At 54.3% G+C, this 25,410-nt stretch overlaps 10 protein-coding genes across 10 annotated transcripts; 2 read left to right on the top strand and 8 right to left on the bottom strand.

Moving 5' to 3' along the window:
• Nucleotides 1–406: 406 nt before the first annotated feature.
• CH63R_07104 (Taurine catabolism dioxygenase) lies at nucleotides 407–1,366 on the top strand (the record flags this gene model as incomplete). Its single annotated transcript, XM_018302079.1, has 1 exon — nucleotides 407–1,366. The coding sequence occupies one exon, from the start codon at nucleotides 407–409 to the stop codon at nucleotides 1,364–1,366; it is 960 nt and encodes a 319-aa protein (XP_018156857.1).
• A 1,460-nt stretch (nucleotides 1,367–2,826) lies between these two features.
• CH63R_07103 (Terpene cyclase/mutase family member) lies at nucleotides 2,827–5,095 on the bottom strand (the record flags this gene model as incomplete). The annotated part of the gene is made up of 3 exons (XM_018302078.1): nucleotides 2,827–2,926; nucleotides 2,991–3,064; nucleotides 3,119–5,095. 3 exons carry the CDS (start codon nucleotides 5,093–5,095, stop codon nucleotides 2,827–2,829), a joined length of 2,151 nt encoding a protein of 716 aa, XP_018156856.1.
• A 1,165-nt stretch (nucleotides 5,096–6,260) lies between these two features.
• On the bottom strand, nucleotides 6,261–6,971 carry CH63R_07102 (uncharacterized protein; the record flags this gene model as incomplete). The annotated part of the gene is made up of 2 exons (XM_018302077.1): nucleotides 6,261–6,727; nucleotides 6,791–6,971. The coding sequence occupies 2 exons, from the start codon at nucleotides 6,969–6,971 to the stop codon at nucleotides 6,261–6,263; spliced, it is 648 nt and encodes a 215-aa protein (XP_018156855.1).
• A 1,808-nt stretch (nucleotides 6,972–8,779) lies between these two features.
• On the bottom strand, nucleotides 8,780–10,801 carry CH63R_07101 (multicopper oxidase; the record flags this gene model as incomplete). Its single annotated transcript, XM_018302076.1, has 4 exons — nucleotides 8,780–9,128; nucleotides 9,217–10,015; nucleotides 10,077–10,633; nucleotides 10,716–10,801. The coding sequence occupies 4 exons, from the start codon at nucleotides 10,799–10,801 to the stop codon at nucleotides 8,780–8,782; spliced, it is 1,791 nt and encodes a 596-aa protein (XP_018156854.1).
• A 2,670-nt stretch (nucleotides 10,802–13,471) lies between these two features.
• Nucleotides 13,472–13,978, bottom strand: CH63R_07100 (uncharacterized protein; the record flags this gene model as incomplete). Its single annotated transcript, XM_018302075.1, has 1 exon — nucleotides 13,472–13,978. The coding sequence occupies one exon, from the start codon at nucleotides 13,976–13,978 to the stop codon at nucleotides 13,472–13,474; it is 507 nt and encodes a 168-aa protein (XP_018156853.1).
• Nucleotides 13,979–14,056: 78 nt separating this feature from the next.
• On the bottom strand, nucleotides 14,057–14,386 carry CH63R_07099 (uncharacterized protein; the record flags this gene model as incomplete). Its single annotated transcript, XM_018302074.1, has 1 exon — nucleotides 14,057–14,386. The coding sequence occupies one exon, from the start codon at nucleotides 14,384–14,386 to the stop codon at nucleotides 14,057–14,059; it is 330 nt and encodes a 109-aa protein (XP_018156852.1).
• A 742-nt stretch (nucleotides 14,387–15,128) lies between these two features.
• On the bottom strand, nucleotides 15,129–15,841 carry CH63R_07098 (uncharacterized protein; the record flags this gene model as incomplete). Its single annotated transcript, XM_018302073.1, has 2 exons — nucleotides 15,129–15,521; nucleotides 15,734–15,841. 2 exons carry the CDS (start codon nucleotides 15,839–15,841, stop codon nucleotides 15,129–15,131), a joined length of 501 nt encoding a protein of 166 aa, XP_018156851.1.
• A 1,889-nt stretch (nucleotides 15,842–17,730) lies between these two features.
• Nucleotides 17,731–19,736, top strand: CH63R_07097 (uncharacterized protein; the record flags this gene model as incomplete). Its single annotated transcript, XM_018302072.1, has 2 exons — nucleotides 17,731–18,217; nucleotides 18,292–19,736. The coding sequence occupies 2 exons, from the start codon at nucleotides 17,731–17,733 to the stop codon at nucleotides 19,734–19,736; spliced, it is 1,932 nt and encodes a 643-aa protein (XP_018156850.1).
• Nucleotides 19,737–20,388: 652 nt separating this feature from the next.
• CH63R_07096 (Kinesin-like protein) lies at nucleotides 20,389–21,901 on the bottom strand (the record flags this gene model as incomplete). Its single annotated transcript, XM_018302071.1, has 6 exons — nucleotides 20,389–20,951; nucleotides 21,021–21,106; nucleotides 21,185–21,298; nucleotides 21,372–21,531; nucleotides 21,624–21,669; nucleotides 21,734–21,901. The coding sequence occupies 6 exons, from the start codon at nucleotides 21,899–21,901 to the stop codon at nucleotides 20,389–20,391; spliced, it is 1,137 nt and encodes a 378-aa protein (XP_018156849.1).
• Nucleotides 21,902–23,170: 1,269 nt separating this feature from the next.
• On the bottom strand, nucleotides 23,171–24,982 carry CH63R_07095 (uncharacterized protein; the record flags this gene model as incomplete). Its single annotated transcript, XM_018302070.1, has 5 exons — nucleotides 23,171–23,474; nucleotides 23,550–23,706; nucleotides 23,771–24,170; nucleotides 24,311–24,745; nucleotides 24,842–24,982. The coding sequence occupies 5 exons, from the start codon at nucleotides 24,980–24,982 to the stop codon at nucleotides 23,171–23,173; spliced, it is 1,437 nt and encodes a 478-aa protein (XP_018156848.1).
• Nucleotides 24,983–25,410: the final 428 nt, after the last annotated feature.

Below are 25,410 nucleotides of genomic sequence, written 5' to 3'. Positions count from 1 at the left end.
GGCTCGAGACGGCTATTTATGCCCGCAATATTGATTTCTGGATGGTGTTATCCACCAAGGAACTCAACCCAGCCAGGCATCGTGTCTTTGCTATGTGCAAGCGATGGTTAGTGTGTTCCGGTGAGGCAAGGCGGCAAAGGTGAAAAGTGGACTAGCTGGAGTGACACAGCGACAGCTGAAGAGGGTGTGCGTTCCAAGTCATCTCCAAGGTGACCACAAAACAAGACTGATGGGGAATTGTAACCTCGAAAGACCCTTGACGCCGGTGTCGAGTCCCACGGGGCCAACGGACACCCTGATTCATATATTGGCTTGCTTTGGATGTCTTCTTAAGAGCCGTACCATCCCTGACCTCGACGCCCAAAGGCCCGGCCCGCTCCCTGGCATCTTTCTCCCCCTTCTCAACATGCGCCAAGTTGCCCGCTACGTCCGCAGTACATGCGGTTTCCGCAAACTAACCCTTAATACATTCGCATCTTCTACCTTCATTTCCCATCCTCGCTTTCATGCCACAATACACACGCCGCCTCCATTGTCTTACGACTTACGGTGTCTCGAGGCACCCAGGTTAAGCCATGCCAAAGACCCAGATCATGTCCGGCAGATATCGCAGCATCTGGAGAAAGTCGGCATGCTCAAGATCAAGCTAGGGTTCCCCGACAGCGACAGCGATTACCTCAAGCAGCTGCTGCACAGTCTCCACGAACATCACAACCACCAGCTGCCCATCTCCCACAGCGCGACCCGCGGCTGGTTCTGGGACGTTCGCCCGAGCGAGACCAACTTCCAGGCCGGCGACCACCAGGCGCGCTCGGAAACCATGAACGACTTCCCCTGGCACACGGACTGCAGCTACGAAGAGCCGCCGCCGAGGTATTTCGCCCTCCAGGTCCTCCAGCACGATCGGTACGGAGGCGGCACCCTTTCCGTCTTGAACGTCCAGAGGCTGAGCGAGCTACTCCCCCCCTCGGCGCGAGCGGCATTGAAGGCGCCGGAATACCGGATCTCGATCCCGTCCGAGTTCATCAAGGACCCGAGCCGGAAACACATCCACGCCACGGTGCTCGCCACCGGCCCCGACGGCGAGTCGACCATGATCCGGTATCGAGAAGACATCCTGGAACCCCTGACGGATCGCGCGTCGAGGGCGCTGGAGGAGCTCAAGGAGGCGCTGGCCAGGAAGGAGGTGCAGGCGCAGGCGACGGTGCATCTGCGCTCGTCCGACCTCCCCAAGGGGTCCATCATCCTCATGGACAACCGCCGCTGGCTGCACGCGCGGAATCACATCAACGACCCGGCGCGCCACCTCCGACGGGTGCGATGGGACGTGTGTCCGTTTGGTGATGCTTCGGAAAGCCGTGCCTGAGCCCGGTATAGCTTCGATGGCGGGTAGAATAGCGGAAACAAGTGTCGAGATTTCCTCAAGCTTGAAAATTTGTGCCGTTGGAATTTTTTCCCTTTCGTGGGATGACGTGAGTGGGAACAGCCAAGTCACCTCTTCGGGCCCCGTTGGTGGCATGTCTCATATTCTGCCCTATGCCCATAGTCGTGCTGGTGGCATGCTGATCCGACCTTCGACAACGCCATCTCATACTTGGGCTGATGAGCTTGGATGTCAACGTTTCCCACACCGTCCATGTCATTCGCTAGCCAAGCATCGCCCTACGTGTCTCAACTGCGGGTGCGCAAGGAAAACTTGTAGACCGGGGCTCGCTAGTTTCCGACCAGGCAAAACACCTAGCGCCATGTCTCTCGCACAATTTATGCCCTATTGCGGATTTGGCGGCATATCCGGGTCCCTTATGACATTGACACCTGAAACCCTGTCTCTTTCGTGCGAGGCTGCCGTACGACTTTCGCTCGCTACTTGTTCCTTGTCTAGCCGGAGAATGAGCTGCTTCCCCGCGGCTTGCGTATTGATTGAATGTTCCAGAATGAAGCCATTACCGGCCTTGTTGACGCCAGTGTACCCCGACTTGGTAGAATGATGAGGCGTCATCAGCTAGAGCATTGACAAATGATTTCGCGTGGAAAAGTCCCAACAGTTTCACAGTCCAAAAACACGAGGTATTGAAGCGCAAGAAGAATTCCGTGAATGTGCTCTCACAAGAGGCATGACTCGATCAATCTTCGGTCACCATTTCTAGAGCACAGGATCAGTCAGTCAAATATCCCATGGACATAGCTTAGAGGCTTTCCGAAGTCTCTGCAGCTCCCTATCAGCTTGGATCCATCTTTTTGCCATCGAACTAAACAGGAGACTGGAGCCAGAAGGAACAGAGAAACGAGCATGGCAGATTCAGTAAAAATAATTTCAGCAGCGGGCAAAGAAACCCACCAGAGTGCCTCAATCATCAGAACCTCCAGCCACCCAGTGGCGCACCGGCCGTAGAAGCAGGTCGGGCCGTCCGGCTAGCGGCCCCACCCGTTCGATGACTCCTTCCGAGCCACTAGATTCGGATCGTCGGCCCCACCATGCCCCACCCATGTCGGCCCGGACCGAAACGCGCCAAAGCGCCGGGCTTCCAAGATACTGGTTGCGTCCTTTGCCGCAGTTGATTATGCTTTATCATCTCAAAGCTGAATACAGCATGGTCTGAATCTAGCGAGCTGAGAAGTTTGTATTGCAAAACTACTGGCATCAATTAGTTCTGGCCTTTTATGAAAAGCATTAACGAAAATCACAGTGCCACATGCCGTGAGCGTTCTCCTTCCTTTCCACCTCTACTGGATCCATGCTCCCTTGGATGTTGTGGTGAACATAATCCTTATCCTTTCGCATATGCCGGCAAAAAGACGTTCTCGTGTCGCAGTCAACCTAAATTTCTACTGCTTCGCCACATTGATCTTTGGTAGATACATCCGCTTGTATGCTCCCAAGGCCATAACCGGAAAATAGAGCTTGTAGTTCGGGTATCCGATCATGCTTCCCCATAAGTTAGTCTCTCGTTTGTTACCACGGCTTGTACATAAGCATATTGTAGACTCACCACGTCTGGTTGAAGACCCCCTCAACTGCTTCCTGTAGCCACTCACCATTTGACAACTGCCGACTCTGTATCAACTAAAGCGCTGTCAGTATCTTTCAGAAGCACCCAAACAAAAAACTCCTACGCACCTTGAGTCCGCTCTGAATGGGTCTCGGATCAGGATATCCGGCATGCATCAATGACAGGACAGCCCAGGAAGTGTTTACAACCTGGCTTTTTTCGTGCTGAACCCATCTCCTCTCGTCGCAGGACGAGTAGTGCTCGCCCCATCCCCCGTCCTCCATTTGCTTGCTCAGGAGAAACGCACAAGCCCGGCGGACGCGCTCGCTGTTGTGATGCTGCTCGCCCACTGCCTCCAAGCTTTGCAAGGCGAAGAATGCGGCATAGGTGAAGCAAATCGCCCAGGCTCCATACCAGCTCCCGTCCTCCTTCTGGCTGCGTCCCACAAAGCCGACCGCTCTTCGAATCGTTTCGTCGATCTTCCGCGTACGGTACTGGGGAAAATGCCGTTTGAACAGAGATAGCGCAGTCAGAACCGCAGTGGTGCACTCTGGGTATGAGTATTCAACCATGATGCGATCAAAGACCTCGGCCGGGTTGAGGAGCTCCAGGTACTCGCTGCCCCGGATCTTCTCGTAGCTTGCGAAGCCACCGTCCTTGTTCTGCATGAGAAGCAGCGTGTCGACGCAATCTCTGAGCCTCGAGTCGTCTAGCAATTGCGAATAGCTGTGGTCGTTCTGCAGCATGAGGACCGACTTGAGACTCTCCGCCGCGCAATCAGAGACGATGTACCCGCTGCTTTTGGTCCTGAACGGCCAGCCTCCCTTCCTTGGCTGGCGAAATGGGTCGTCTAGGTCCTCTCGGAGCTGGGACTTGTCCAGAAACTCATGAGATTTGCGCAGTGCCTTGCTGAAGGTTGGATCTTCTGCCAATCCTGCCTCGAAAGCAGCCTGGATTGCGAAAGCAGTGTCCCAGACTTGGACTCCGTTGGTTCTGTTGCTTGTCATACCGTTGGGGCCCAGACAGAGGTATACATCGACCTTGTCGCGGTGCTTTTGCAGTCTTTCCGACTCGGGCCCGTCTTCGAACCACGTCTGTACCATGTGAAAGGCTTTGTTCACCGGAGCAATACATTCCGAGTCCGTATTCCGCTCCTCTCTCCGCATCAGCTCGGAGACGCTGCGGTTGGCCAGATCAAGCAGCCATTGTGGTCGCAGATAGTTGCACCAAACAGTCCATATCGAGAAGAAAACCAACAGCAGGGGAGAAATGGAACGCATGGCATCGGACGGTGCGGTGGTGTTGCGATGGTTGGGAAAGTTGATTTTACCAAAGTGTTCGGTGTATGTCTCTTGCCGGAGCTCGGAAAGGAGCGGTGTCAGTGGTATGGTGCAGCGGTTGGACCAGAGGTACGAGGTCGGGAGGTAAACGACGCGGCACTGCACCCACCACCGCGAAGGGTGGAATGGGAGCCAGGCGGAGAGTAGCCAGACATCGAGGGGAATACAGTTGATGCCCCCCCAGTCGTAGAGGTTGAGACAGGCGAGCCATATCTTGCCCCATTGCGGGATTCCAATGGCGCCGCACAACGAGAGCAGGCAGTCCCTTGCCCTGCTGGCCAGAGGGTGATGCCGGTCTACGCCAAGGAGTCGAAGCATGACATAGTACAGGCCAGTCGCGAAGACGGTCGACTTGCCTTCGAGATGCAGGCCCCAGCCTCCGTCCTCGTTCGCGTGGTTCTCGAGGTACCGGGCCATCTCCACTTTCCACTCCTCGGGAAACTCGGTGCCTGTGATGAACATGGCGAAGACAAGGCCGGGAAGCAGGAAGCTTGGGCCGCCGTAGTCGCATGCCCACTGGCCCTCGGCAAGCTGCAGACGCGTGATGAAGCTGAAACCATCGCGGGCGCTGTCGTCGAAGGAGCGGGCCTCAGAGCGCCCGGCCGTCTTCTTCTCCTGATGCAATATCCCCAGCAGGTACTGTTCTACCTCGGTTTGCTTGGGCTCGTCGCCCTCGCTCTGGGTCAGATACCTCCAACGATGAACCCCATCTTGGCTCGAGAGACGCCAGCGTGTCAAGTCGGTTGCAAAAGTTGGGCTGTTCATCTTCGCGTCGCGCAATTTCCTGCTCGTTCGTGCTTTGGAAATCGTGAAGGTTAGCCAGCTCAGGGGCTAAGAGAAAAAGAGGTGAGATCGAAGGGGGAAATGTCGGCGAACCAAGTCAAAGCAACAGCAAATCACTTGGGATGTCCTCCTGAGTCGGCAGTAACATGTACTCAGTGGCCGGTGGGGGCTGGTTGTGCTTGTTTGCTAACGAGAGCTGAATCGGAAATTGGCCATGAGCGTGGTGGGCTATCACCGCGTGCGCCAATGCGACAGACATCCATCCAGTGCTGTTCCGTAAGTATGCATATGCTTCTAGTTCTCATGAATTTGGATGGTCGCCGATTGTCGGGGGCGGAGGAGGTTATTGTACATTCGTCGCAAGAAGCGGGACCTTGCAACAACACCAGTGATGATCAGCCTTCATGGTTAGGCTCTTTCTCTGGAACCCATATTCTCCGCTGGAGAATCCAGAGACAGAAGGATTTGGCTCGAGGATGAGAGAATCACGGATGTGCCTCTAGTGCATCAGATCTTGCGACGCTTCCTCGTGCATCATGGCGGTCGCTGTAAACCTCCAGCTCGCCAACGTGAATCGGGTGCTCGACGCCGCCGTAGATCGATTGGGTCACGGGATTCTTGGCGGGCAACGAGGCGTCTGAGGCGGTCTCCGTGCGCTTCAGTAAGATGCAGCACCAGTATCATGTATCATTGCTGATGAGGAACTGCAAGAAATTGGGTGGATGTCCAACTGGCTCTGGAGTTGTGTGTTTCTGAGCAGGAGTTTCTCAAGTAAGCGCGAGATGAAAGCTTGTTGGATCTTGGTTAAGCTTGGAAACCCCATGATACTGGCTTCGGGATATCAAGTCAGATACCGACGACCGATTCACCTTTGCCGTAGATGCTCAACCTGAGGACTCTTGATGCTGTGAGTATGTCACATATCGTAACTAGACGACTACTGTTACCCTGTTGGATTAAATCACACCGTCCGCTGTTACTAGAGTTGCGGCCGGGGGGGCCGACCCTTTTTTGGCTGCTTCAAACATACACCAACGGTGTCCAACCACCCACACTGAATGTCACAGATGTGAAACCTACTATGAAATATTGCTAATACAAAATTTTAAGGCTGGCTATGATTTTTGATAGCCCCGTGTAGAGCCACTTATCTACCAGGGTTGGTGACTGAAAACCCCTTGATGGGGAAGTTGAAGTTGATATGGTGGCTCTCAAGCTCTCCCATTCCATGAGGCATGTAAATGGACTTGTCAGCCTCCTCGCTTGACTCGTAGTCCCTCCACCCGACGAACCCGATCCACACGGTGCCCTGGTCGGGGGTATCCGTCGCCCCGACGCCCGAGTGGGCGGAGTAGCATCCGGGCAGGGCTTCTGCCCTCTTGAGCGTCTCCGCCATCACCTTCGGGTCGCCGGTGCAGTGGCGGACTGTGATGACCTCGCAGATAGGGCTGTTGATGAGCTGGGGCGGCGGAGGCACGAACGTGGTGGTGTCGAGGTCGAAACGGGGGCATTTGGTGGGCGTCGGCCCGGCGAGGACCGGCTTCAGAGCGTCGACTGCTCTCTGATGATGCGGGGACTTGCCGAAGGCCTGGCGGGTCTCCATAGGAGCCCAAGCTGTGCACGGCGGTGAGCTGTTGATACATGGGACTATATCGGGGAATGGGGGACGACACGTACTGGCCAGGATCTCCAGTTTGCTTGGGTCCTCTTTCCAAGGACCCCATCGGTATCGGAAGTACCCCTCGGAGTCTTTCACGGACAACAAGAACTTCTTGTACTCCTCCTTCCAGTCTGGCACATCCCCCTTGACGTCCAGAATGACCCGCGTAGGTCCCCCAAAAGTAGCCGGGCCGGACATTATGAGAGACTTGGTATGGTTTGTTTGAAGTGATTCGAGTGTGGTGGCTTTGAACGATTGGCGGTCGATGAGTGATTAGTGGTTCGGGCAACGTCCCAGAGATCATGGGCCCTTCTTATAGTATGTTTGTGGTTGACAAACCTTGAAGAATGGTATTGATCTATGATGGCTACATTAGAAATACAACTTGGGTAACGTGCGACGTGACTCTACGGATGCTACGCGTTTGGGAAAGCGGGCAGAGAGTCGCCGACCCAAAGACCTTGACCTCATGCATGAATTATGCCATGTCAATAGGTCGCAACGCATTCCATTTCAGACATGCTTTTCGCTCCTGCCATGTGGCTAATCGTCATAAACGGGAGACGCCTATCCGCACGTCAAATGGAGAAGTGCTAGGTTTTGTCGAAGCCGGAAGTCTGCGGCGACCGCGCAGGAACCGTTTGCTGATATGACATCCAACCATCCAGGCGTCGTCGACAAGGTTTCTGCATCTACAAGATGCATCGAAACCTTGTTCTGACACTGGACGACACAGAAATTGCCAAGTCTACGCCAGAGGTTGACCGAAAACATGTCTTCGCACTCCGAAACCAAGTAATTAGATGAGAACAGAAAATGGGAGAAACGGTACATGAGATTGCACGAGTGATTCTTGAACGAATGCCCCTGTTTTTCACAGCACTTGTTACGCCCACTGGCCCGTTGATAAACTCCAGTTGTTGATTACGATGAAGTGCACTCACCTGATTCGGATGTGTCTCGGAGCTCCGGGGAACTGTGAGAGCGGAAAGTCTATCTTGCTCTTCCCGTTCCCATGAAGCAGAATCTGTACGTTCTCGTGTCCAGAACTGAGAATGAGCGTGTAACTCTATTGACTCCCGCCAGCGTTTCCACAAGGACTGCAGGAGGGGGGGGAGGGCCTGAATAAACCTTGGCGCCGCATAGCAGGCGGCCGACGGAAACGAGACGGTCTCTGGGCTCGGCAGTGAAGGTTCCGTTTCGGGATGCATACGCTCTCGGATGTGTCAGGCTGTCAAAGTGAGATCCTATGATATGGCCAGAAGCCAAAGTGCGGGGGGGGGGGGGGACCGACCATTGGCTGATGTATCGACGCTCGAACTGAGTTTTTTTCTTCTTTTTTTGAAGCGTGCGCCAGCTCTCCCTCGTGCCAGCTTTGGTTGGACCTTGGCCTGAAGTTCTGCATGCCCTCCTGACGCAACCGCACGCAGCATGTTTGATGCCCGCTTGAAGAGGATTGGTTCAAAAGTGTGCGATTTGTCCGGCCGGGGCCCCTCGGCCGGGATTGCGGGACGGAGCCTCGGTTCAAAGTGGATACAGACGCGGGTCATCAGACTTCTCCCCGCCGGACGGACGCACAATTGCTCGTGTTCCATGGGCATTGGCCTGGCCAGCGCTTTAGAGAAGAAAAAAGGCAAATGACGCACAAAAGTTCTCACCTTGGTTCAAGCACCCAGAACAGAGACTTACTAATCACTTACTGTCTGCAAAAACTGACGGTGGACTTGGTTGGGTATTTTGTTTACTTCGTTATCGTCGGTCTTTTCGGTAAGAACCCACGTCTTCTCACACACCCAAGTCTTGGAGTTTTCCGTAATGTACATGTGTATTCACACTATCGGTTGGTTCTATCTAGAATAATTTACAGTACTATCTACTATCTCCTCCTACATACTCCCTACCCCCTCCTCCTCAAACAGAAGCATCCACCAAGTTCCTCAACCATTACGACAGAAAATCACAGCAGGTCAAAACGTAGTATGAACAAGAACTCGACGGCTGGGCCGTTACTGGCCGCTGTCAATCACCTCCGGGATGTTGCGCTGGGTCCACAGCTGCCAGTCTCTGCAGGTGTCCGCGACCTTCTGCGGGATCTGGAGCTGCCTGACCTTGTCGGGCTGAACCAGTAACTGGGAAAACAGGCCGGCCGAGGCGTGCCAGGCGATGTGGCAGTGGAAGGGCCACACCCCGGGGTTCTCGTTCGAATCGAACTGCATCACCATGTGCCCGTTGGCGCGGACCAGCTGGACGTCGCGACGCTGCGGGTTCTCGGGGTTGGTGATGGTTCCATCCCAGGTGAGGCCGTCGCCCTCGTGGAGGATGTACATGTTGAAGCCGTGCAAATGCATCGGGTGCCTAGTAGAGGGTGAGTGTGTCAGTCTCTGGTGCTCGCGGCCAAAACGTGAGGCGGGGGGGGGGGGGGGGGGGGGTAATGATGTCTTACGCTGCGGGGCTGTTGTTGCTGACCACCACGCGAATGCTGCCGTTGCTGGCAAAGTTTTCGACGTTCCAGTCGGCGTCAAAGGTCAGGTTGCCCTTGTTCGCCTGCAGAAGCGTCGGCTTGTTGAAGTTGCCGCGGAAGTCCTCGCCGTCGAGCGACCACTGGATGATGCCGGAGGCGTTGCGGAAGAGCTTGATCTCCATGGTCTTGGTCACGGCGGGGGCGGCCGGCTTCAGCTTCATGACGGGCTTGGTGATGGCGAGGTCGTCGTTGACGCAGGTGCCGGGGTCGGGGACGTTCCACGCGGTGCTGGTGGGAGCCTTGCTCTGGTCGGCCTGGTCGTAGTAGACGGCGGCGAGTCCGAGAGGCTGGTTGGCCAGACTGCAGCTCGTGATGTTGCTGCGCATCCAGTAGGCGCCCCTGGGGTTGTTGTTCCCGGCGTTGGCCTTGACGAGGATGTCGGTCCTCTGGCCGATTCCCAGCGTGACGACCTTGGTGTCGTAGGGCTCCACCGGGACGAAGTCGTTCGCAATGACGGTCAGGGTGTGTCCGTCGATGGAGAAGCGCTGGGTGCCCTCGGCGCCGGAGTTGATCAGGCGGAGGCGGTGGGTCTTGCCGGTCTGGAACTTGAACTTGGAGATGCCGGCATTGTTGGTGCACTTTGTGTTGTCTCCAGCGGCGACCGTGGAGCAGTTGAAGTTGCCCTTGCCGTTGATGAGGTTGTTGTCTGAGAACACAAGGCCGCTTCCGCCGACCTGAAGGATATCCTCGATCAAATCAAAGTACTGCTTGTGGTACCAATCTGAGGGGAGTTGTTAATGAATTACAGTGAACCTCCTTGTAGAGGGGGGTGAGGTCCTTACCAGAAAGAATGACGGGCCCAAGATCAATCTCTTGCTGAGTCTTGGAAGGACCATAGATAACCATCGGTCCAAGCAAGCCACCGGCATACTGAGACGAATAGTGAGAGTGGTACCACGTGGTGCCGTACAGCGTCGCCTGGAACCTGTAGGTGTAGGTCTTGCCGGGAGCGATGGGACACTGGGAGATGGCCGGGACTCCATCTTCCCACTGCGTGTTCTGCTGCCTGAAGCCGTGCCAGTGCAACGAGGTCCCCTCAGGGCCGTCGGTGATGTTGTTGGTGACCTTCACCTCGATCCAATCTCCCCAGTTGGCCTCGATGGTCGGTCCCGGGTACGCCCCGTTCACCAGGAGAACCTTTCTCTCGTAGCCGTCGGGGGCAATGGTGCCACGACTGATGGTGAAGTCGTAGTTGCGGGTGACCCCGGTATTGGGCCACTGTTTGTAGTAGTTGGTGCCGTCCGCAGTCAGTCCACCCCAGGGGAACCCGTTGGGCAGCGGGTTGTTTTTCATAAAGAGCGGCAGCTTGGCGGCATTCAAAGTGCCAAGGGGCGACTTCCTGTAAAAGGGATTAGCATGATGAGGTTGCTCACTCAGGTTTCGACATTTGTCCTGGGAAGAGGCTGCTGCGCGTGACGCACCCGTTGGTCTTGTCCTGGCTTAGGGACGCTTGGATGGAGAACAGCCAGCCAAAGACGCCTTGCATCACGCCTTTGATGACTACCATCTTGGCGGCTTAGCCTGCTGCTGTCAAGTAACGAATGTAGGTAGTGATCGTTTGTCAGATGTCTTGAATGAGCGACTGTTGATGAGCTGCGGAAATCAAGCAAGAAACGAGTGAGCATGTTTGAGCTATATACACCTTTCACTTAGACCGAGCTCGGATCGGGGTATTTCTCGACGCTCAGTTGACAAACAGGCACAGTTTGGTTCGAAGCATCCCGGTGATCATCGTTGATCCCTCCCAGCCGGACTCGGGAAGCCGATGCCGGTTGCTATGCCGAGCCCGGATGGGCTCAACCCTTTCGGCATAAGCATCAGCACTCTGCTGCACATCGGCCGCGTCCTTCAGCGCTAGCGTATCCTGCATGGTCTAATAATGGTTCTGGAAACTAGCGTGACCCCAGTTATTGCCGCGCTATGTCGTCTCGCCTCTCAGGTCAGGAAGCGGTCGAGAGAGCCCGAGACTATGGTAAGTTCTGTCTGTCGACGAGTTTGATGGATACGAAAGTTCGTACTCGTTTCCAGTTTCGGGAACGCAGGATCTTGAAGGGTTTGAAAGCTTGTTCGTCGGATATTCCTGTCTTCCCAAAACATTACGCTCACTTAGCAGTCCGATGTGAATCGCCTCTTGGCCGAGAATGGTGACCCAACACGGCCACAGAGCCGTCGGCACCATCAGATCCCGAGTGACAAATCTGTTTTCTTAGATGCTTTGTTAGAGAGTGTTGTACAGACGTTATTCAGGTAGGTGAGTCGCTATTGCAGAGCCGATGTGTGAGGTTCACCAATGCGAATGGCTGGGATAGAGTTCGTGCGGTGAGCCATTACGTGTGCGCGGCCGCACGTGTATGCTTTTTCACGGGTAGTTCGAAATCCACACGGCGACTGACCCTTCGTTCGACTCCCAGTTGGAGTCCGGCCTTTGGTATGTATTTACTCTCGGATACTAACGTAGGGTAACCGGACCATTCACGGTTCGAGCTTTCTCTAATGTTCCATGTCTTCATGCCGTAGTAAATGGGCACCTCGTGCTAGGAAACACCCGTCGTTGTCAGTGCCGAGAACCGTCACGACATGCCTTTATCAACATGTCGAACAGGTGTTGCGTCTTCGCTGGAAACGTCCGGCAGCCCAGCAAAAGGTTTTTGAATCCAACATGGCATGACTTGCGTGCTTTTTGCATCCGAGTTTTAAGGCTAGGCTATGCCCAAACATGGTGTCGGAAACTCACGAAAGATCGGATTGTCTCGTCAAGATATTTTAAATAAGATTTTTTCCCTGCGACCTTGAATTCTCGATTTTGTAAAGTGGGAAAGAAAGATCACACCCATCCTGGAAAAGTCCCGACCTTGCGCTAGAAAACCATGGCTGGCCCGAACTACGCTTCCCGGCACGATTCCCCTGAACTAAGTCGCGCCGCATTGGTGACACCAAAGTGTCAAAGCACATTGCTCAGACATCTCTGAGTGGTGGAGAGAGACCCAAGGTGCCGGGAATCCGGGATATCGTCGAGGGGGGGCTCCTATCGAATACCAAGCAACATCTTGATACTGCTAAGAAAATGTTCAACAATACTGACCGGATTTGCAGGGGTGCACCCTTTCTCTCCGGAAGCATGCGGCACCCTGGTCTCCAAAGCTCGGATGAAGCCTATTTATTCGTGCGCCGAGTCGTGCGATACGACCTGCGCTTGATACGAGCGGCGGAGGCGGCTAGTGCACTCCACGGGGCTACAGGTCTTACCGCCCAATGATGACGACGACTTTTGCAAACGAGCTGAGGATGGTTAGCCCAGAGTAATGACATTAAATGTCGATTTCAAACATCGGGTTATTGGTATGATGTTGCTGAGCAACGCTGAACAACGCTGTCGCGAGATAAGGATGGAGCCATGTTGCTCATAGCTGGCAAGATACTTTTTGAAGGAACCTTCACGTATTTCAACCAGTGTGTTTGCCACGTGCTATCATCATCATCAACAGACATGGTCATCGTTATAAATGCCAAGAGTTTTGACAGCAGAAGCTCATCAGACTGTCACGAATGAGCGCCACAGCTTCAAAGCGAGTACACACGCCTGATGCAAAGCCTAAACTTCGCGCGAAAGCCAAGAAATGTCACTGCAGCCCGAGGCGCCTTGGCAATTCCTTCATTTCGTGCTCAGAGCCGCATCGAGTTGATTAGCAGTAGAAACAAATATTCTGCCAAAACGCCGGAAGTCCCAATACGGGCAAAAGAAAAAAACATAGAAACATAGAAACCCCAGAGAAGCACAAAGACTCCAGCCATCAACGAACATCCAAGTCAAGTAATCAAATTTCGCTCCGAGTCATCATTCGTCATTCATCCCGTTCATCCAGTTCACCTGTATCCATCTCATACGCCATGCTTCCATCAAGCAATATCACAGAAAGGGAAACGTTGTCAACCCTGATACAAAACAGACAATCCGCTATGTCTTGTGGTCAGCAACATTCATAAAGGTCTGAATGATAACCGCCACTTACCAGATCAATATCACCACATGTGGTTTGTACACAAGATGCTCCGCCTTCCCGAATCGGCAATGCCGCGCTCGAAGGCTGGTTCCCTTCCTCTAAAGGTGAACCTGGCATTGGCGTCTCATGGCCTGAGCCATGCCTTTGCCCCAGGCAAACAATGTCCCTTTCCGATCCTACTCTGTCGGGTACAGGTCACTATAGATCGCCTGGATTTCCCGACGATCGGCGTAGGTGTCGTAGTCGACAACGCTCTCGTGCCTGTCCCAGTAGAGGAACGCCTCGTCGATGTCGGCGCCGCCAAAGTCCCAGTCTCCGAGGTCGTCTTCCTTGGCATCGTGGTACTGGGCGAGTCGGGCCTCGCGCTGGAGCATCTCGTCGAAGCTGACATTCGCATGCTCAAAGGATGGGAACGTCACCAGCACATCATCTTCACCCTCCAAAGTGGAGTATCCGCTGTCCGTTGAGACCTGGGATATCGAGACGTGACGGATGCGCCGCTTCGTGTCTCGGCGCTTTTCGAGTCGGCTCTCGAGACGTTGCTTCTGTTCCAGGCCGGGGGAGCTTGTGGCCCTCTTCCTGGTCTTAGGCAAGCGCTTCGAGACTCTACCAAGCGAATAGCACGTCTCCTGATCGTCCAACTCAACACGGATGTCCGTTTCCACATTCTGGGATGCAACCATGTCGGTAGGGCTGCAGACAGCGCCCTTCGCCCCCAAAGAAGAAGCCTGGGTACTCTGACTGTTCTCGGTGCCAGATACCTAATTGGCATCGAGAACAGAACCAGAGACCATTGGCTTTATGGCAGTGGTAAGCTCGTCTGTGAGCTCTGCCCGGGGAAGCGCCTCATCTGTGCCCTTGGCCGAAACACCGCCTTCTTGGACAGTGTTGCCACGCGTAGGAGAGCCTTCAGATGCGGCTCCAACACTCTCTTCTCCTGCGTCTTCCTTCTTCGAAGATATAGCCAGCGCCATGTTGGTCATATTGTTGACCGGAACAGCCTTTACAAGGCGACGTCTAGGCTTGCCCTTCGAAGAGGCCGCCTTGGCAGCTTTGGCCACGATGGCAAAGAGACGACGGAAGAAACCCATTCTGCAAATGGGACTAGTTAGCAGCCTTCGTTCCTGGCAAGTGAAGCAGATTGCGCCAGAATTCGGCAATGGGAGAGATTGTGAGCGGATCAAACGTACGTAAGGGTGTTTGTTTATTCTCTTGACGAGCTTAATTAGCTGCGCAAGAAGAAGATGCGACGCGAAACGGTGAACACGTTCCGGAGTAGGAAATAGCCTCAAGAAGCTATAATAAGAAAGAATAGAAAAGAACAAAACTCCTGTATGAGGTTTGATGGTTGTGCAAAGCCTTGTTGTTGGCGGTGCACTGTTCAGTGTGGAACTTTGTTCGTGAACTGTTCAGCGTTGATGGTTTTGAGAGAAAAAGATAGTCAGGAGCGGGGGTCGACGAGATTAAATACTCGAGCCAAAGGACTCTTGCCCTAGGGCTGCCACGGTATACACGTGAAATGAAGGCTCAACTTCACCTCAGCTTCACCTGATGCCATCGCCATCATAACAATGTGCCTACGCGGGTGTTGTCCACATACACGAGCCTTCAGCTCCGTACGCGATACCCGTAGTAACGGGTGGAGCCGTAGCCCTTACGTCTTTCCAGTTCAAGCCCTGTCGTTGACTCGTTGGTTGAAGACGAGACTCCTCATGACGACAAAGAACATGGCCTGCAGGGCAAATTGAATGCACCGCGTCTCTGCGATGGTACTGACCCACGTCTTCGCATCACATGTCTTGACCCTTGGAGTATATATCTCCTAGATCTGGATTATGTCTCAGAGGATCCCTTGCCTCTGGTTGAGGCGCCGGAGACGACCGAGGGCATGTTTCTGAATCGCAAGTTGGAATCGTTCTTGTTGGCACAGGTATAAGACTTTGCGAATAGTGGCACTATTTCGTCGTTGGCGATCGATCGTGATGGTATTCGATGTGGCTGCTTGATGCCGACTTTTGAGCAGGCGTCGAAGAAGACCGCGACCTTCATATCGAAGACGTCATACATGTCTCCTCCGTATTTCATCTTGTCGGTGTTGAGGATACGGGCAAGGCCTCTGAATTGCCTCGATTGCATTCGGTCTTCATCGTCGATGCAGGTAGCAGCCACCTCGAATACCATCACTTTGCCGTCGTCTCTTTCAGTGATACGTTTGATCTTGCCGTCCTGTAATAACCGGTGAAAGTTACTACTGATCAGTGTTGGTGTATATATTGAAATCACTGAGGCAAGGAGTGAAGCAATTGGTGACAATGGGCAATTGCAGCGCTGCCGATTACAGTGATATTGCTTGTGGTGTTCTTGGTCGTTCTTTTTCAACAAGGGGCGCCAGGGGCCCGAATGACGGATGAAGATCTCCGAAGGATCGCGAAATTCACCATCGTCGTGGAGATACCGCAACGTGCCATCGATGGAGCTGCGTCTGCCGCGTACGTTGCGGCGAAAGAAAACGACGGTCGACAAAGGCTGCACAGCGAAGGCATCATCACGGCCGCTTCGACGTTTTCATCGTAGTTGTCGAGGTCCTACTGGTGGTACGGTCTAACCACTGTAGATCGGAAGGTCCAAGTATCATTGACGGCAGGTAAAACAAGAATCCCAGGGGGAGAGTATTCAGGTAAGGTGAAGGAGGAAAATTCGGAAGGATGGAAATACCTATCAAGCAAAGTCTGACTTCACAAGATCGACGGGCAGCGTGATAGGACGCAACTTGAGGGTATTGCCAACTGCCAACTGAACGACAGAAGGCGAATCTCCTCAAGGCAATCTCGACGGCCAACTAAACAACAGAAGAGGTTGTTGTAGCAATTTCAGGGACTCTCGATGAGCCGCCGAAATTCTCTTCTTTGCCTAGCTTCTCTGTGGTTATAGTCAACCACTGATCAGTGTTGGCACAGACGTAAACGATATATCGTTAAGCTGGTGATAACCTCATTAATCGTGGAATTCGTTGGTGCAGGCTATGAGGAAGGGAAGGATAACAAGCAAGGGTGGCCCATACTGGAGCACTCTCCCCTAACTCCGAACTGCCAATTCGGCAGCCCCGATTCCCGCAAACCAACACCGGGGGCTTCTGGCTCCCTTGGTTTGAATGACCTTGTCGTTACTGTCGACTATTGGCATCTTGCCTATCTTGGGCCATATCGACACTTTGTCGTCGTAAAGCTGTACTACTCGACTTATGGGCGAGAGATCGGATCCTGATGCCTGAAAACCGCCAATAAATCTGCGGCAGCAGTACTCATGGTGCTGTAGCCAGTATTTGATTGACTGTGTAACAGCAACCTCTTGTTTTGACGCTTGGAGCGGTTACTTCAGCTTGAGAGAATCTTCTCTAGATCCATGTAATTCAACTGATTTGATCAACGAGATTATATACTCGCTATAGGAAAAGGGTGCTGATATAAAGAGTTGTACGGGCTCAACTGCTCGCACAAAATGAGATAGACCTCCATTGAATTGCAAGACTCTCTCAGCTAACGTTTCGACTCATGGCTTATATACAAGAACAAGATGGCAAAACCCAATTCAAAACTCCAGCCAACAATTGACGGCAAACCAAACAGCGTTTCCCATAAGCAGAAAGCGTTTCGTAGTGGTGCTTTATTAGGCTTGCAGGTTGCTTTTGGCTAAAGTACGGTGTTTACAGAGGGCAAACTCCTCTTCGTGTTTCCAAAACACTTTTATGAACAAGCCAGTGGGAGAAAACCACCGCGGCAAAGCTGGGCCAGTATGACAAAGGCAGTACTTTGAGAGTAAGATACGCTTTGAAATAGCAAATATCTCAGATTTGTCGCTATCTACAAGGCTCTAATCCCGTCCTATCCTCGCTCAGAGCCACGTGACAGAATAGAGGCTGCAGCCAAAGAGAATTACCTCACCTGCACCTCACCTGGGTTGTTTACCTACCTGGCCCTTGGCCCCCTTGATCTCTGCCCAGCAACCGCCGACCTACCCATAACTCCATTTCTTCCTCTCAGATACCTTCCACCAACCTTCTCCATCCACAAAATCCTTCTTCCATTGTTCACTTTGCACCACTGAACGCGATACTTTCTTGACTGAACCACGAAACGAACCAAACCATAACTAGGTATTTGGTTCCTCTAGCTTTGACCACGGGCCCCAAGTCTTTTCCTCGTTCATCCTTCGTGGTGCGTTCGAGCTGTGTTATCTCTAACAGTCGACAGCCTCTATCATTAGTTGCCTCACGATAACCTGGTAGTGAACCAAAACTCGTGCAATCCACCCTACGGTTTCTTTGAGAGGCAGTGGTAAGTCTCTCACATCCTTTTAGAAACTACGAACCCGACGAAGACAGGAGCCTCCCTTGGCCTCCGAACTGACTTCTTCAACCCCAATAGCCACTTGAGAGATGACTCAGTTTGGCATTCTCCATCACTGCCTGAGTCTGCTCTTTGGAAAGCAGGACGCGTTGCAACAGGCTTCCAACGACAATACCCACCTTGATCCTGACGCGGTTCGCGACCCTAAACTCACCTTGGATCTCGGCGAGAACGTTTCTCGAGTTGGCAAGACGTCTTCAGACGCGCCAACGAGACAAGAAACAGCGATTGGCCCTCTACGGCAACATTGGGTCTACTCGCACTTCACCATGTCGACTTATCAACAACACGCCAGAGTCGTGAAAGGCACCACTGCCGCAAAACAGCGACCTGAGAGGCCCATAAACCCCCTGCGAATGAATCCTGTCATCATCGGGGCGCCTAATCACTCAGAGCACATGGTCATTGGTCGAATTTCTCTCCAGGATGACGATCAGAGGTCGCTTGTATCCTCGGAGGCGGGTGAATCTGACACCTCGAGCATCGAGGCGCCACGCAGACAGTCTGGAGGCCCAGGTATGTGACCGCCGCCCATTTCCTAATTCGAGCATCCTTCCCAAATGGTTTCATACTGATTAACATATTAACAGCGTGGGAGTCTGACGTCCGCTTGTGTCGCTCCTCCCTTTGCCTGAACCAGTCACTGTTGACAACGGAGAGCATGTTTGGAGACGAAAACAACGTAACAGACCTTCTTGTGTCATCCAAGAACTTTGGAATCTTCGAAGACAATGGTTCATCCGGCACGTCTCGAACATTCCATGGCTCGTACTACAACGACAACACCGCAATGATTGAACCCCTTATCCACGAGATTGATGATTTCCTTGAGACTTTTGGATACCAAGGCTCTCAAACCTTCCAGATCTACAGTTTCATGGGTTTCGACTCTCGCCACAGCGTCCATCGCTCTAAAGTTGTCGATGCGTTGGTTGTCGAGATCGACGATCGTCTCAATACACTTGGAGCCCGCCAGTCGCCAGATCTGCTCGTCGATGACTTCCGTCGCAGAAAGGACTTCCAACCTTCTTCCGAGCCCCTATCCTTAAGCATCCTCAAAAAGAAGAAATCAAGATTTCAAGGAGGCGTCTTTTCTCACCTGTCAGCAAAGCCAAAGGGTTTGTACACCATCAAAGAAAAGGAGGCAGCGCCTCTTTGCCAAGGCTCTACTTTGTCAGAATCCCTTCACAAGTCGGCCAACAAGGATTTCCTGAACGCTTCTGCGATTCCTCGGCCGTTGCGCATCATCAAGGTGGGCAACCCAGGCGCAGTGCGTGGCCAAGGCCAGGGTTGTGGAACATTGCCCTTCCAAGACAACACGGCATCCATGGCCCATCGAGGCGCTGAGAAGCCAAGACGTCAGAGGGAATACTTTGCGTCATCTCCTCTCACTGACTCACAGCAAATCGGCCCCCTGTTCGACGAGAGCAACTTCGGCCAGCCCGTGATCCCCCTGCCTGCTTGTTTCTCGCCCCGGCTCACCCTGTTCTCTGAGTCCGATTACCTGCCTTACATTGACCTAGACCCTACGCAGTCCCCTGAACTGGCTTCGGTCCAAGAATATGACGCTACTAACCTGCCTCTCGCGGCGAGCGATTGGGACGAGGAGGACTCCATCTCTTTCCTCCTCGATCCGATCGAGGACGAGCCATTTCCCCGGTGCCAGAACCCGGTCTTCTATGAAAGCGTCGTTCATGCTTGGTTGGAAGACTCGATCCACCACCAGGCCCCTCATGAGGCCTCTAGTGAATCCAATGACGGAAACCAAGACGATCTTGGACTGTCAAACTCTCGAGGTGTTGATTTCAGTGCCCGCCGCCTTCCACAGGTGCCACAGCCGACTTCTCGCAGTCAGCGCGGGATTGCCCAGGGATCCGGCCATCTGTCAAAGATATATCCGGTTGAGCGTGAGGAAGAGGCTCGAGATCTGGATGAGCAGCTTCGCGTACGGGCCCAGGCCTCTCCCTGCAGGATCTTCCTCTGGACGCTCCATCATTCCAGCCAGAATTCCGAAACCGAAGGTTTGCTTGCGTAAAGCATCCGAGTAGAGATGAGCCCTAGGGGTCCTAGAATTTCGACCGAGGGGCGAACGATTTGGGGGAGGATCTTGGTTGATCTCATTCTGCTCGACCACCTCCTTCGATCTCGTAACAGACCCAGTGCTACCCTCGCCGTATGACGTAAGACTTGGACGCAAAAGAGTGATGGAGGCGATGATGGAAGTGATGGAATTGTGTGAAAGTCTCTTGCAATGGAGTTGATGTTCGTGGACGAGGAACTTGGTGAGGTTTTGATGGGAGATTTTGCATTGAGTGATTGGGGCGGACGATCGATGGACTTTGATGCAATGCCGTAAACGCGCGTTGAGGTTGGGAGAGACCGCCAGCTATGGATGTTGTTGCCGTGGGTCTGTTGGATGTTCTATGTATGCTTACGGGTGCGCATGTTGTTGTCTGACTTATGCCCTGGTAAAGACTTGATACGGCCTTAAAGCTCGGTATCTGGCTATTGTTATACCAGGGAGCCACGAAACTGTTCTCTATTATACCACATCTTATGGTCGGGGTATCAAAGACTATATCCTGTGCTTTTGTATTGTCCTGAACTATAAACCAAGTCGTTGCCACTCTTGTCCGACGGGGTAATCCGGGTTGAGGTTTGGCGTCAATAAAAAGAGAAACTCGATCCTATCCATTTCCTTTGTCTGTGACACTCCGGAAGCTTTCACCTTCTTCGTCGTCCTCGATGGTATCGAGAGGCTCCAGCTCCTGGTCATCAGCAGCATCACCCAGCTCCAGGTCCACCGGGCTCTTACGACCTTGCGTCCGTACAGCAGTTCCGAGCCTCGACGTGTTCGAGTTCATCCACGCAAGAAAAGAGCCGTCCTTGAATACCCTCCTTCGCCGGCCAAACGCCGCCGTCCTGCTCCTCCTCGTACTCTCCATGGGGCCAGGGGTACGGGCCGGCGGTCGGTAGTTCCACTGCCAGAACCGGCGAGAGAACAACGGCCGGAGGATGGGCGCGTTGATGGCCATGAGCCCGACCTCGCACTCCCGGACCCCCCACCGGTTGACCGTGATGGTCGAGGGCTCCGAGCCCAGGGTGACTGCGACGCGCATGATGGCGGCGGCGATGACGAACAAGCCCGAGCAGATGAGCACCGCGATGAACACCTTTTTGTACAGCGGCACCCGGATTTCTCTCAGGACGGGCTGGGGCAGTGAGAGGATCGCGGCATCGGTGAGCACGTCTTGAGTAAATTGATACTCTTAGCACGCTGGGCGACGTCTGGGAGGGAGGTTTGGTGAGTCGGACTCACTGAGAAACGTGGTGACGAGCAGGTTCTGGGGCTTGAAGACGCACTTTTCGCTCGGCAGCGGTCTCACCCCCCAGTTGTCAGAAAAGCTAGGGATACGTGTCAGCGGGTGTAGAGGAGGAGGGGAGGGGGCTTGTGGAAGCTTCTGTGTCCTACTCAAGACTCACGGCAAACAGCTGAATGTTATGGTGCCGACCACGGCCAAGTAGGATGCTATCGTGAACCAAGTCAGGTACCTCAGAACCTTGGCGTTCTGCCAAAGATCAAAGGTCAAGCGTTTGCTGGCACACGTTGGTATCAATGTTGACATAATAACTTGGGGATAAGTGGAGGTTGGCCTGCCTGCCTGCTTACTAGAAGAAGAGCAGGGTGGCTTTCAGGGACCAGAGGTAAGCCGTGTAGGAGTACCACGCCACCTGCTGGAACTTGGAGCCTTGGACGAGGCGGGCAACTTCTTCGTTGGACAAGACGCTGATCTGTGCAGCCGTGAGGTCCACGTTGCTGCCGTACCGATCTGGAGACGGCCAACCGTTAGCCCGGCTCCTTGAAGGCTCTTTTGGTGCATCATAATATTATGCGGACAGCCACTGTAAGGTTCTTACTCACAGACCAGGTCGACCATGACGAAACAGAGGGTGTAAAGAAACAGGGTCTAAGGTGGACAAGAGCGTGTTAGAAGATGCCAATCTCCAGCGGCCTGGGCTATTTCGGCGTACGACGAGCATCGTGTAGTCATCGCCCTTGAGCCCCGCCGGCCCAACCATGCGCAGCCTCACGACGAATCTCAGGAAGATGACGACGGCCCCGGCGGCGAACCAGGCCCATATCTCATACAGGAACCTGGCGTCGCGCCTCAGCATGCCGTCCAGCTGACCGGTCGCCATGCTTCCCTGCCGTCGGTTCCCGCCGGTTTGTCGGTCTGATAGGTGATCATGGGCGTTCGGATTCGGGATACACCGTACAGCAACGGGTCTACACGTCGATGGTTGCTGGAGCCGTAGGTAGGTAGCTAGTCGTTGGGTGTGAGAAGCAGGCGATGTCTAGAAGAGGGCCACATCACCGCACATAGTCGGGTGCAGCACACTCGCCGGGCACCCCGCTCGGGGTTTCTGACCTCACCGACTGATCCGATGTTTCGGTGCGTTGCGCTGGCAGGGGCCGAGCGCTCGACCCCGCGTAGCCGGCGCTTCTGAACTCTCTCTACAGGCGACGTCAGGTCCATTTCTTTCCTGTGTACACAATGAATGACTCGTGTAGCGTTTCATAGCCTCGACTTTGTTTGCCCAGCGTAGTCATAGTGTGGTGATCCGTCCGACGTCAACACATGGCATCTCGATGACGGCAAGCTGCTGCGAGGCCGGGCAGGATCTGCTTCTGGGCATGTCCATCAACGGTTGAAGTGGTGTTGGAAGTTCATAGGGCAGCCAGACAGCTCTTGCAACTACTACAAGCCTTGCTGGAGTCCTTAACTGTGCGTCCCCCCGCATTCCGCGGACATACGATGCTATGATTTGGGTCGAGACTTCACTTGGGTTGGCATGATGGGGCTGGGACGTTTGTTTATACTCACACTCGACTTTGAAAAGGCCTACAACACATACGCGTGTACAAAGCCGACTGCGAAGTGCCGAAAGGTTTTATGATCAATCGGTGGGGACGTCACGAATCGTGTAAGTGGCCTGCGGCTTTCTGCGGATCGAGTAATTACGGATTAAGCTTATTCTCTCAAGTCAAAGCTCCCACGATCACACAACGGACAGTGACTGCTGGTTAAGTTTGTGAAATAAAGGGCGACTTTTTCGGCCATGACTCAGCCCGTTAGTAGGGACCCCCATATGGGTCAAGCGTACATAATATGATTGTTCCCACGATCAGGTCATTGCCCTCACGTCGACTTGCGTATGGGAATGAGGGCTTTCAGGGTGTTGGTCAGATGCCTGTTCACAACACTAGAATGGAAAGCAAAAGCCATTTGATCGTTCTCTTCATTATTTTTCCGTAACTAACACCCAAGAGACCAAGTGGAGGGAGGAGGGTCACACATTTACGGCGTAACTCATGCTAATACACACAAGATCCCTCCCTCCCTTGTCCACCCAGCACCAAGCTCATCCCGCCTCAGCACGACCTTGTGTCTACGGACCGCTTCTACTTCAAGCGGCGCGCTTCACGACAAAGGCGCCGCGCTCAATGGTGTTGACGAGGATGTGGCCGCTCTTGAAGTAGGGGTAGTGGCTCCAGGTGCCGACGAAGTCGATGGAGCCGCCCCTGGGCTCGTTGTCGTTCTCCGGGTAGATGTCGAAGAAGCCGACCTCGGAGACCTTGCTGCCGGTGGGGTCCTCGGGCAGGGAGGAGACGTCGAGGATGCGGAGGCCGGAGCCGTAGTTGCTCTGGTAGGCGAGGCCGTCGATGACGAACTGGTTGTGGTCGATGCCGTAGGCCTCGCTGCGGTAGAAGCTGTGAGGGGGTTAAGGGGTCAGTGGCTGGGTACGATAGATGTACGGAGGAGAAATGGGGGAGGAGGTCGCTTACCCGGTCTGCTTGGGGTTCTCGAGACTCCTAATGTCCCAGAAATAGGTGATGGGGTAGCCGGACGCCGCGGGGCCGGTGGCGTCGACCTCGTCGTACTCGTCGTCGAGCACGAGGAACTCCTGCCACTCGGTGTTGGTAACCCAACCCTGGTGGGTGTCTGCGCCGTCCTCGGTCAGCAATGATGATTTGCCTACGGGGGAGAGAGAAGGAGGGGGATTCACAGCTGGCACCCTCGTACGAGGTGCGGGAGATGATGTTGGTCTCGTTCTTCTTGGTGACGTCGTAGATGGTCAGGGTGTCCTCGTTGTAGCCGTAGCAGATGTCGCGGCCAAAGTACTTCTCGTCGGGGCCGCGGTAGACGAGGCACTGAGCGTCGTGGACGTAACCGTCGCCGGCGGCGCACCCGGGCGACGTCGGCTTGGAGGGGTCGCTCAGGTCGATGAAGATGAGGCCGGAGCGGCAGGCGCTGGAGCGCGGCTGGGCGCCGACGGCGACGGCGTACTGCTTCTCCTCGTTGACGACGATGTTGTGCGTCGACCCGGCGGGGAGGCCGTTCCACCAGCCTGTCAGGTCGCGCTGGTTGCTGAAGGTGACGGGCCTCGCGGGGTCAATGTCCAGCAGCTGTCACGAAGAGTCAGTATATCCATGTATATATATTCATATGTGTGTGTGTGTGCGTAGGTAGAAGTGTCCCTCCCCTCCCGAGAGAGTATGGGAACTTTCAAAGACTTCAAACGCGGGGAGAAGGGCTCAAAACCAACCTTGGTCAGGTCAAAGATCTGGACGCCGTGATGAGAGGCCTCGCTGCCAATGACAACGTAGTTCTTGTACCCGCGCAGCTCGCGCCAGATGGACTGGGTCGAGTACTGGGGCAGGCGGCCGAGGTAGACGAGCTTGCCGTCGGCGGTGATCTCGGCGAAGGCGGCGCCGTCGGCCTGGGCGATGATGGCGAACTCGCGGCCGTCGGGGCTCGTCCAGCCCCAGGACGAGGACCCTTGGCCGGCGCGGGACCCGAGGTCGGCGTGGCTCTTGAAGTCGTAGAAGTCGACCTTGTTGCACTTGAAGGTGTTGTTGGCGTCGCCGGGGACGACGGCGGCGACGCCGTTGACGCAGGCGACGGGGCCCTCATCGGCGAGGCGGCTCCGGTAGGCGGTGGAATCCATCTCTCCGCTCTCGATCTGGCGGTCCCATGATGCCTGGCGGGCCAGGAGAGTTAGAACTGGGATGATTGGGGGAGGGGGGAGGAAGGGTTGTCAGAGAGAGAGAGAAGAGAGTTGCCGAGAACTGCGTACCTTCTTACGGGCCATGATGTCCTTGTGGATGACGCCGCTGTCGTAGATCTCGGAGACGAGCTCACTAGGGGCGATCTCCTTGGCCGAGACGCCGGAGAGCAGCGCCGATACGGCCAGGGTTGCCAAGGTGGTGGCCTTCATCTTGAAGTGGTTCGAGAGGTGTTCCTTGGGGGGGTGGTAGGTTGTCCGAGTAATAGAACAGTTGACCAAATAGTAGAACAGTCGTCTAAGTAGGAACAGGAGACAAAGAACGACGTTGGAACCACAACAACAATCACTTTGCGAGTCTCTAGGAGCGGGAGAGAGGTGCAGATCCAAAGAGAGTCTCAGCTGCTCAGGCGAGAAAACACGCCTCTTTTATCCTGTTCCCGTCATGACTTGGCGTTGGCTTCTTCTCCTCCCCCCTCCTCCCCGCGTACACTTGACTGCCCATGGGGGCACCATCGTCTCTCTTCTTCTCCCAAGACGCCCCCACCGCTGCTGGTCCCCCCCCTGGAATCAAAAAGGCATGATTTGTTTTCTCTGGGCTTTTTCTTTTCGTCCTGCTGGAAACAGAAGGTCGGCACAGA

Source organism: Colletotrichum higginsianum, chromosome 5 (assembly GCF_001672515.1).
Source record: "Colletotrichum higginsianum IMI 349063 chromosome 5, whole genome shotgun sequence".
Classification (NCBI taxonomy): domain Eukaryota; kingdom Fungi; phylum Ascomycota; class Sordariomycetes; order Glomerellales; family Glomerellaceae; genus Colletotrichum; species Colletotrichum higginsianum.
This window is presented reverse-complemented; position numbering and strand designations above follow the sequence as displayed.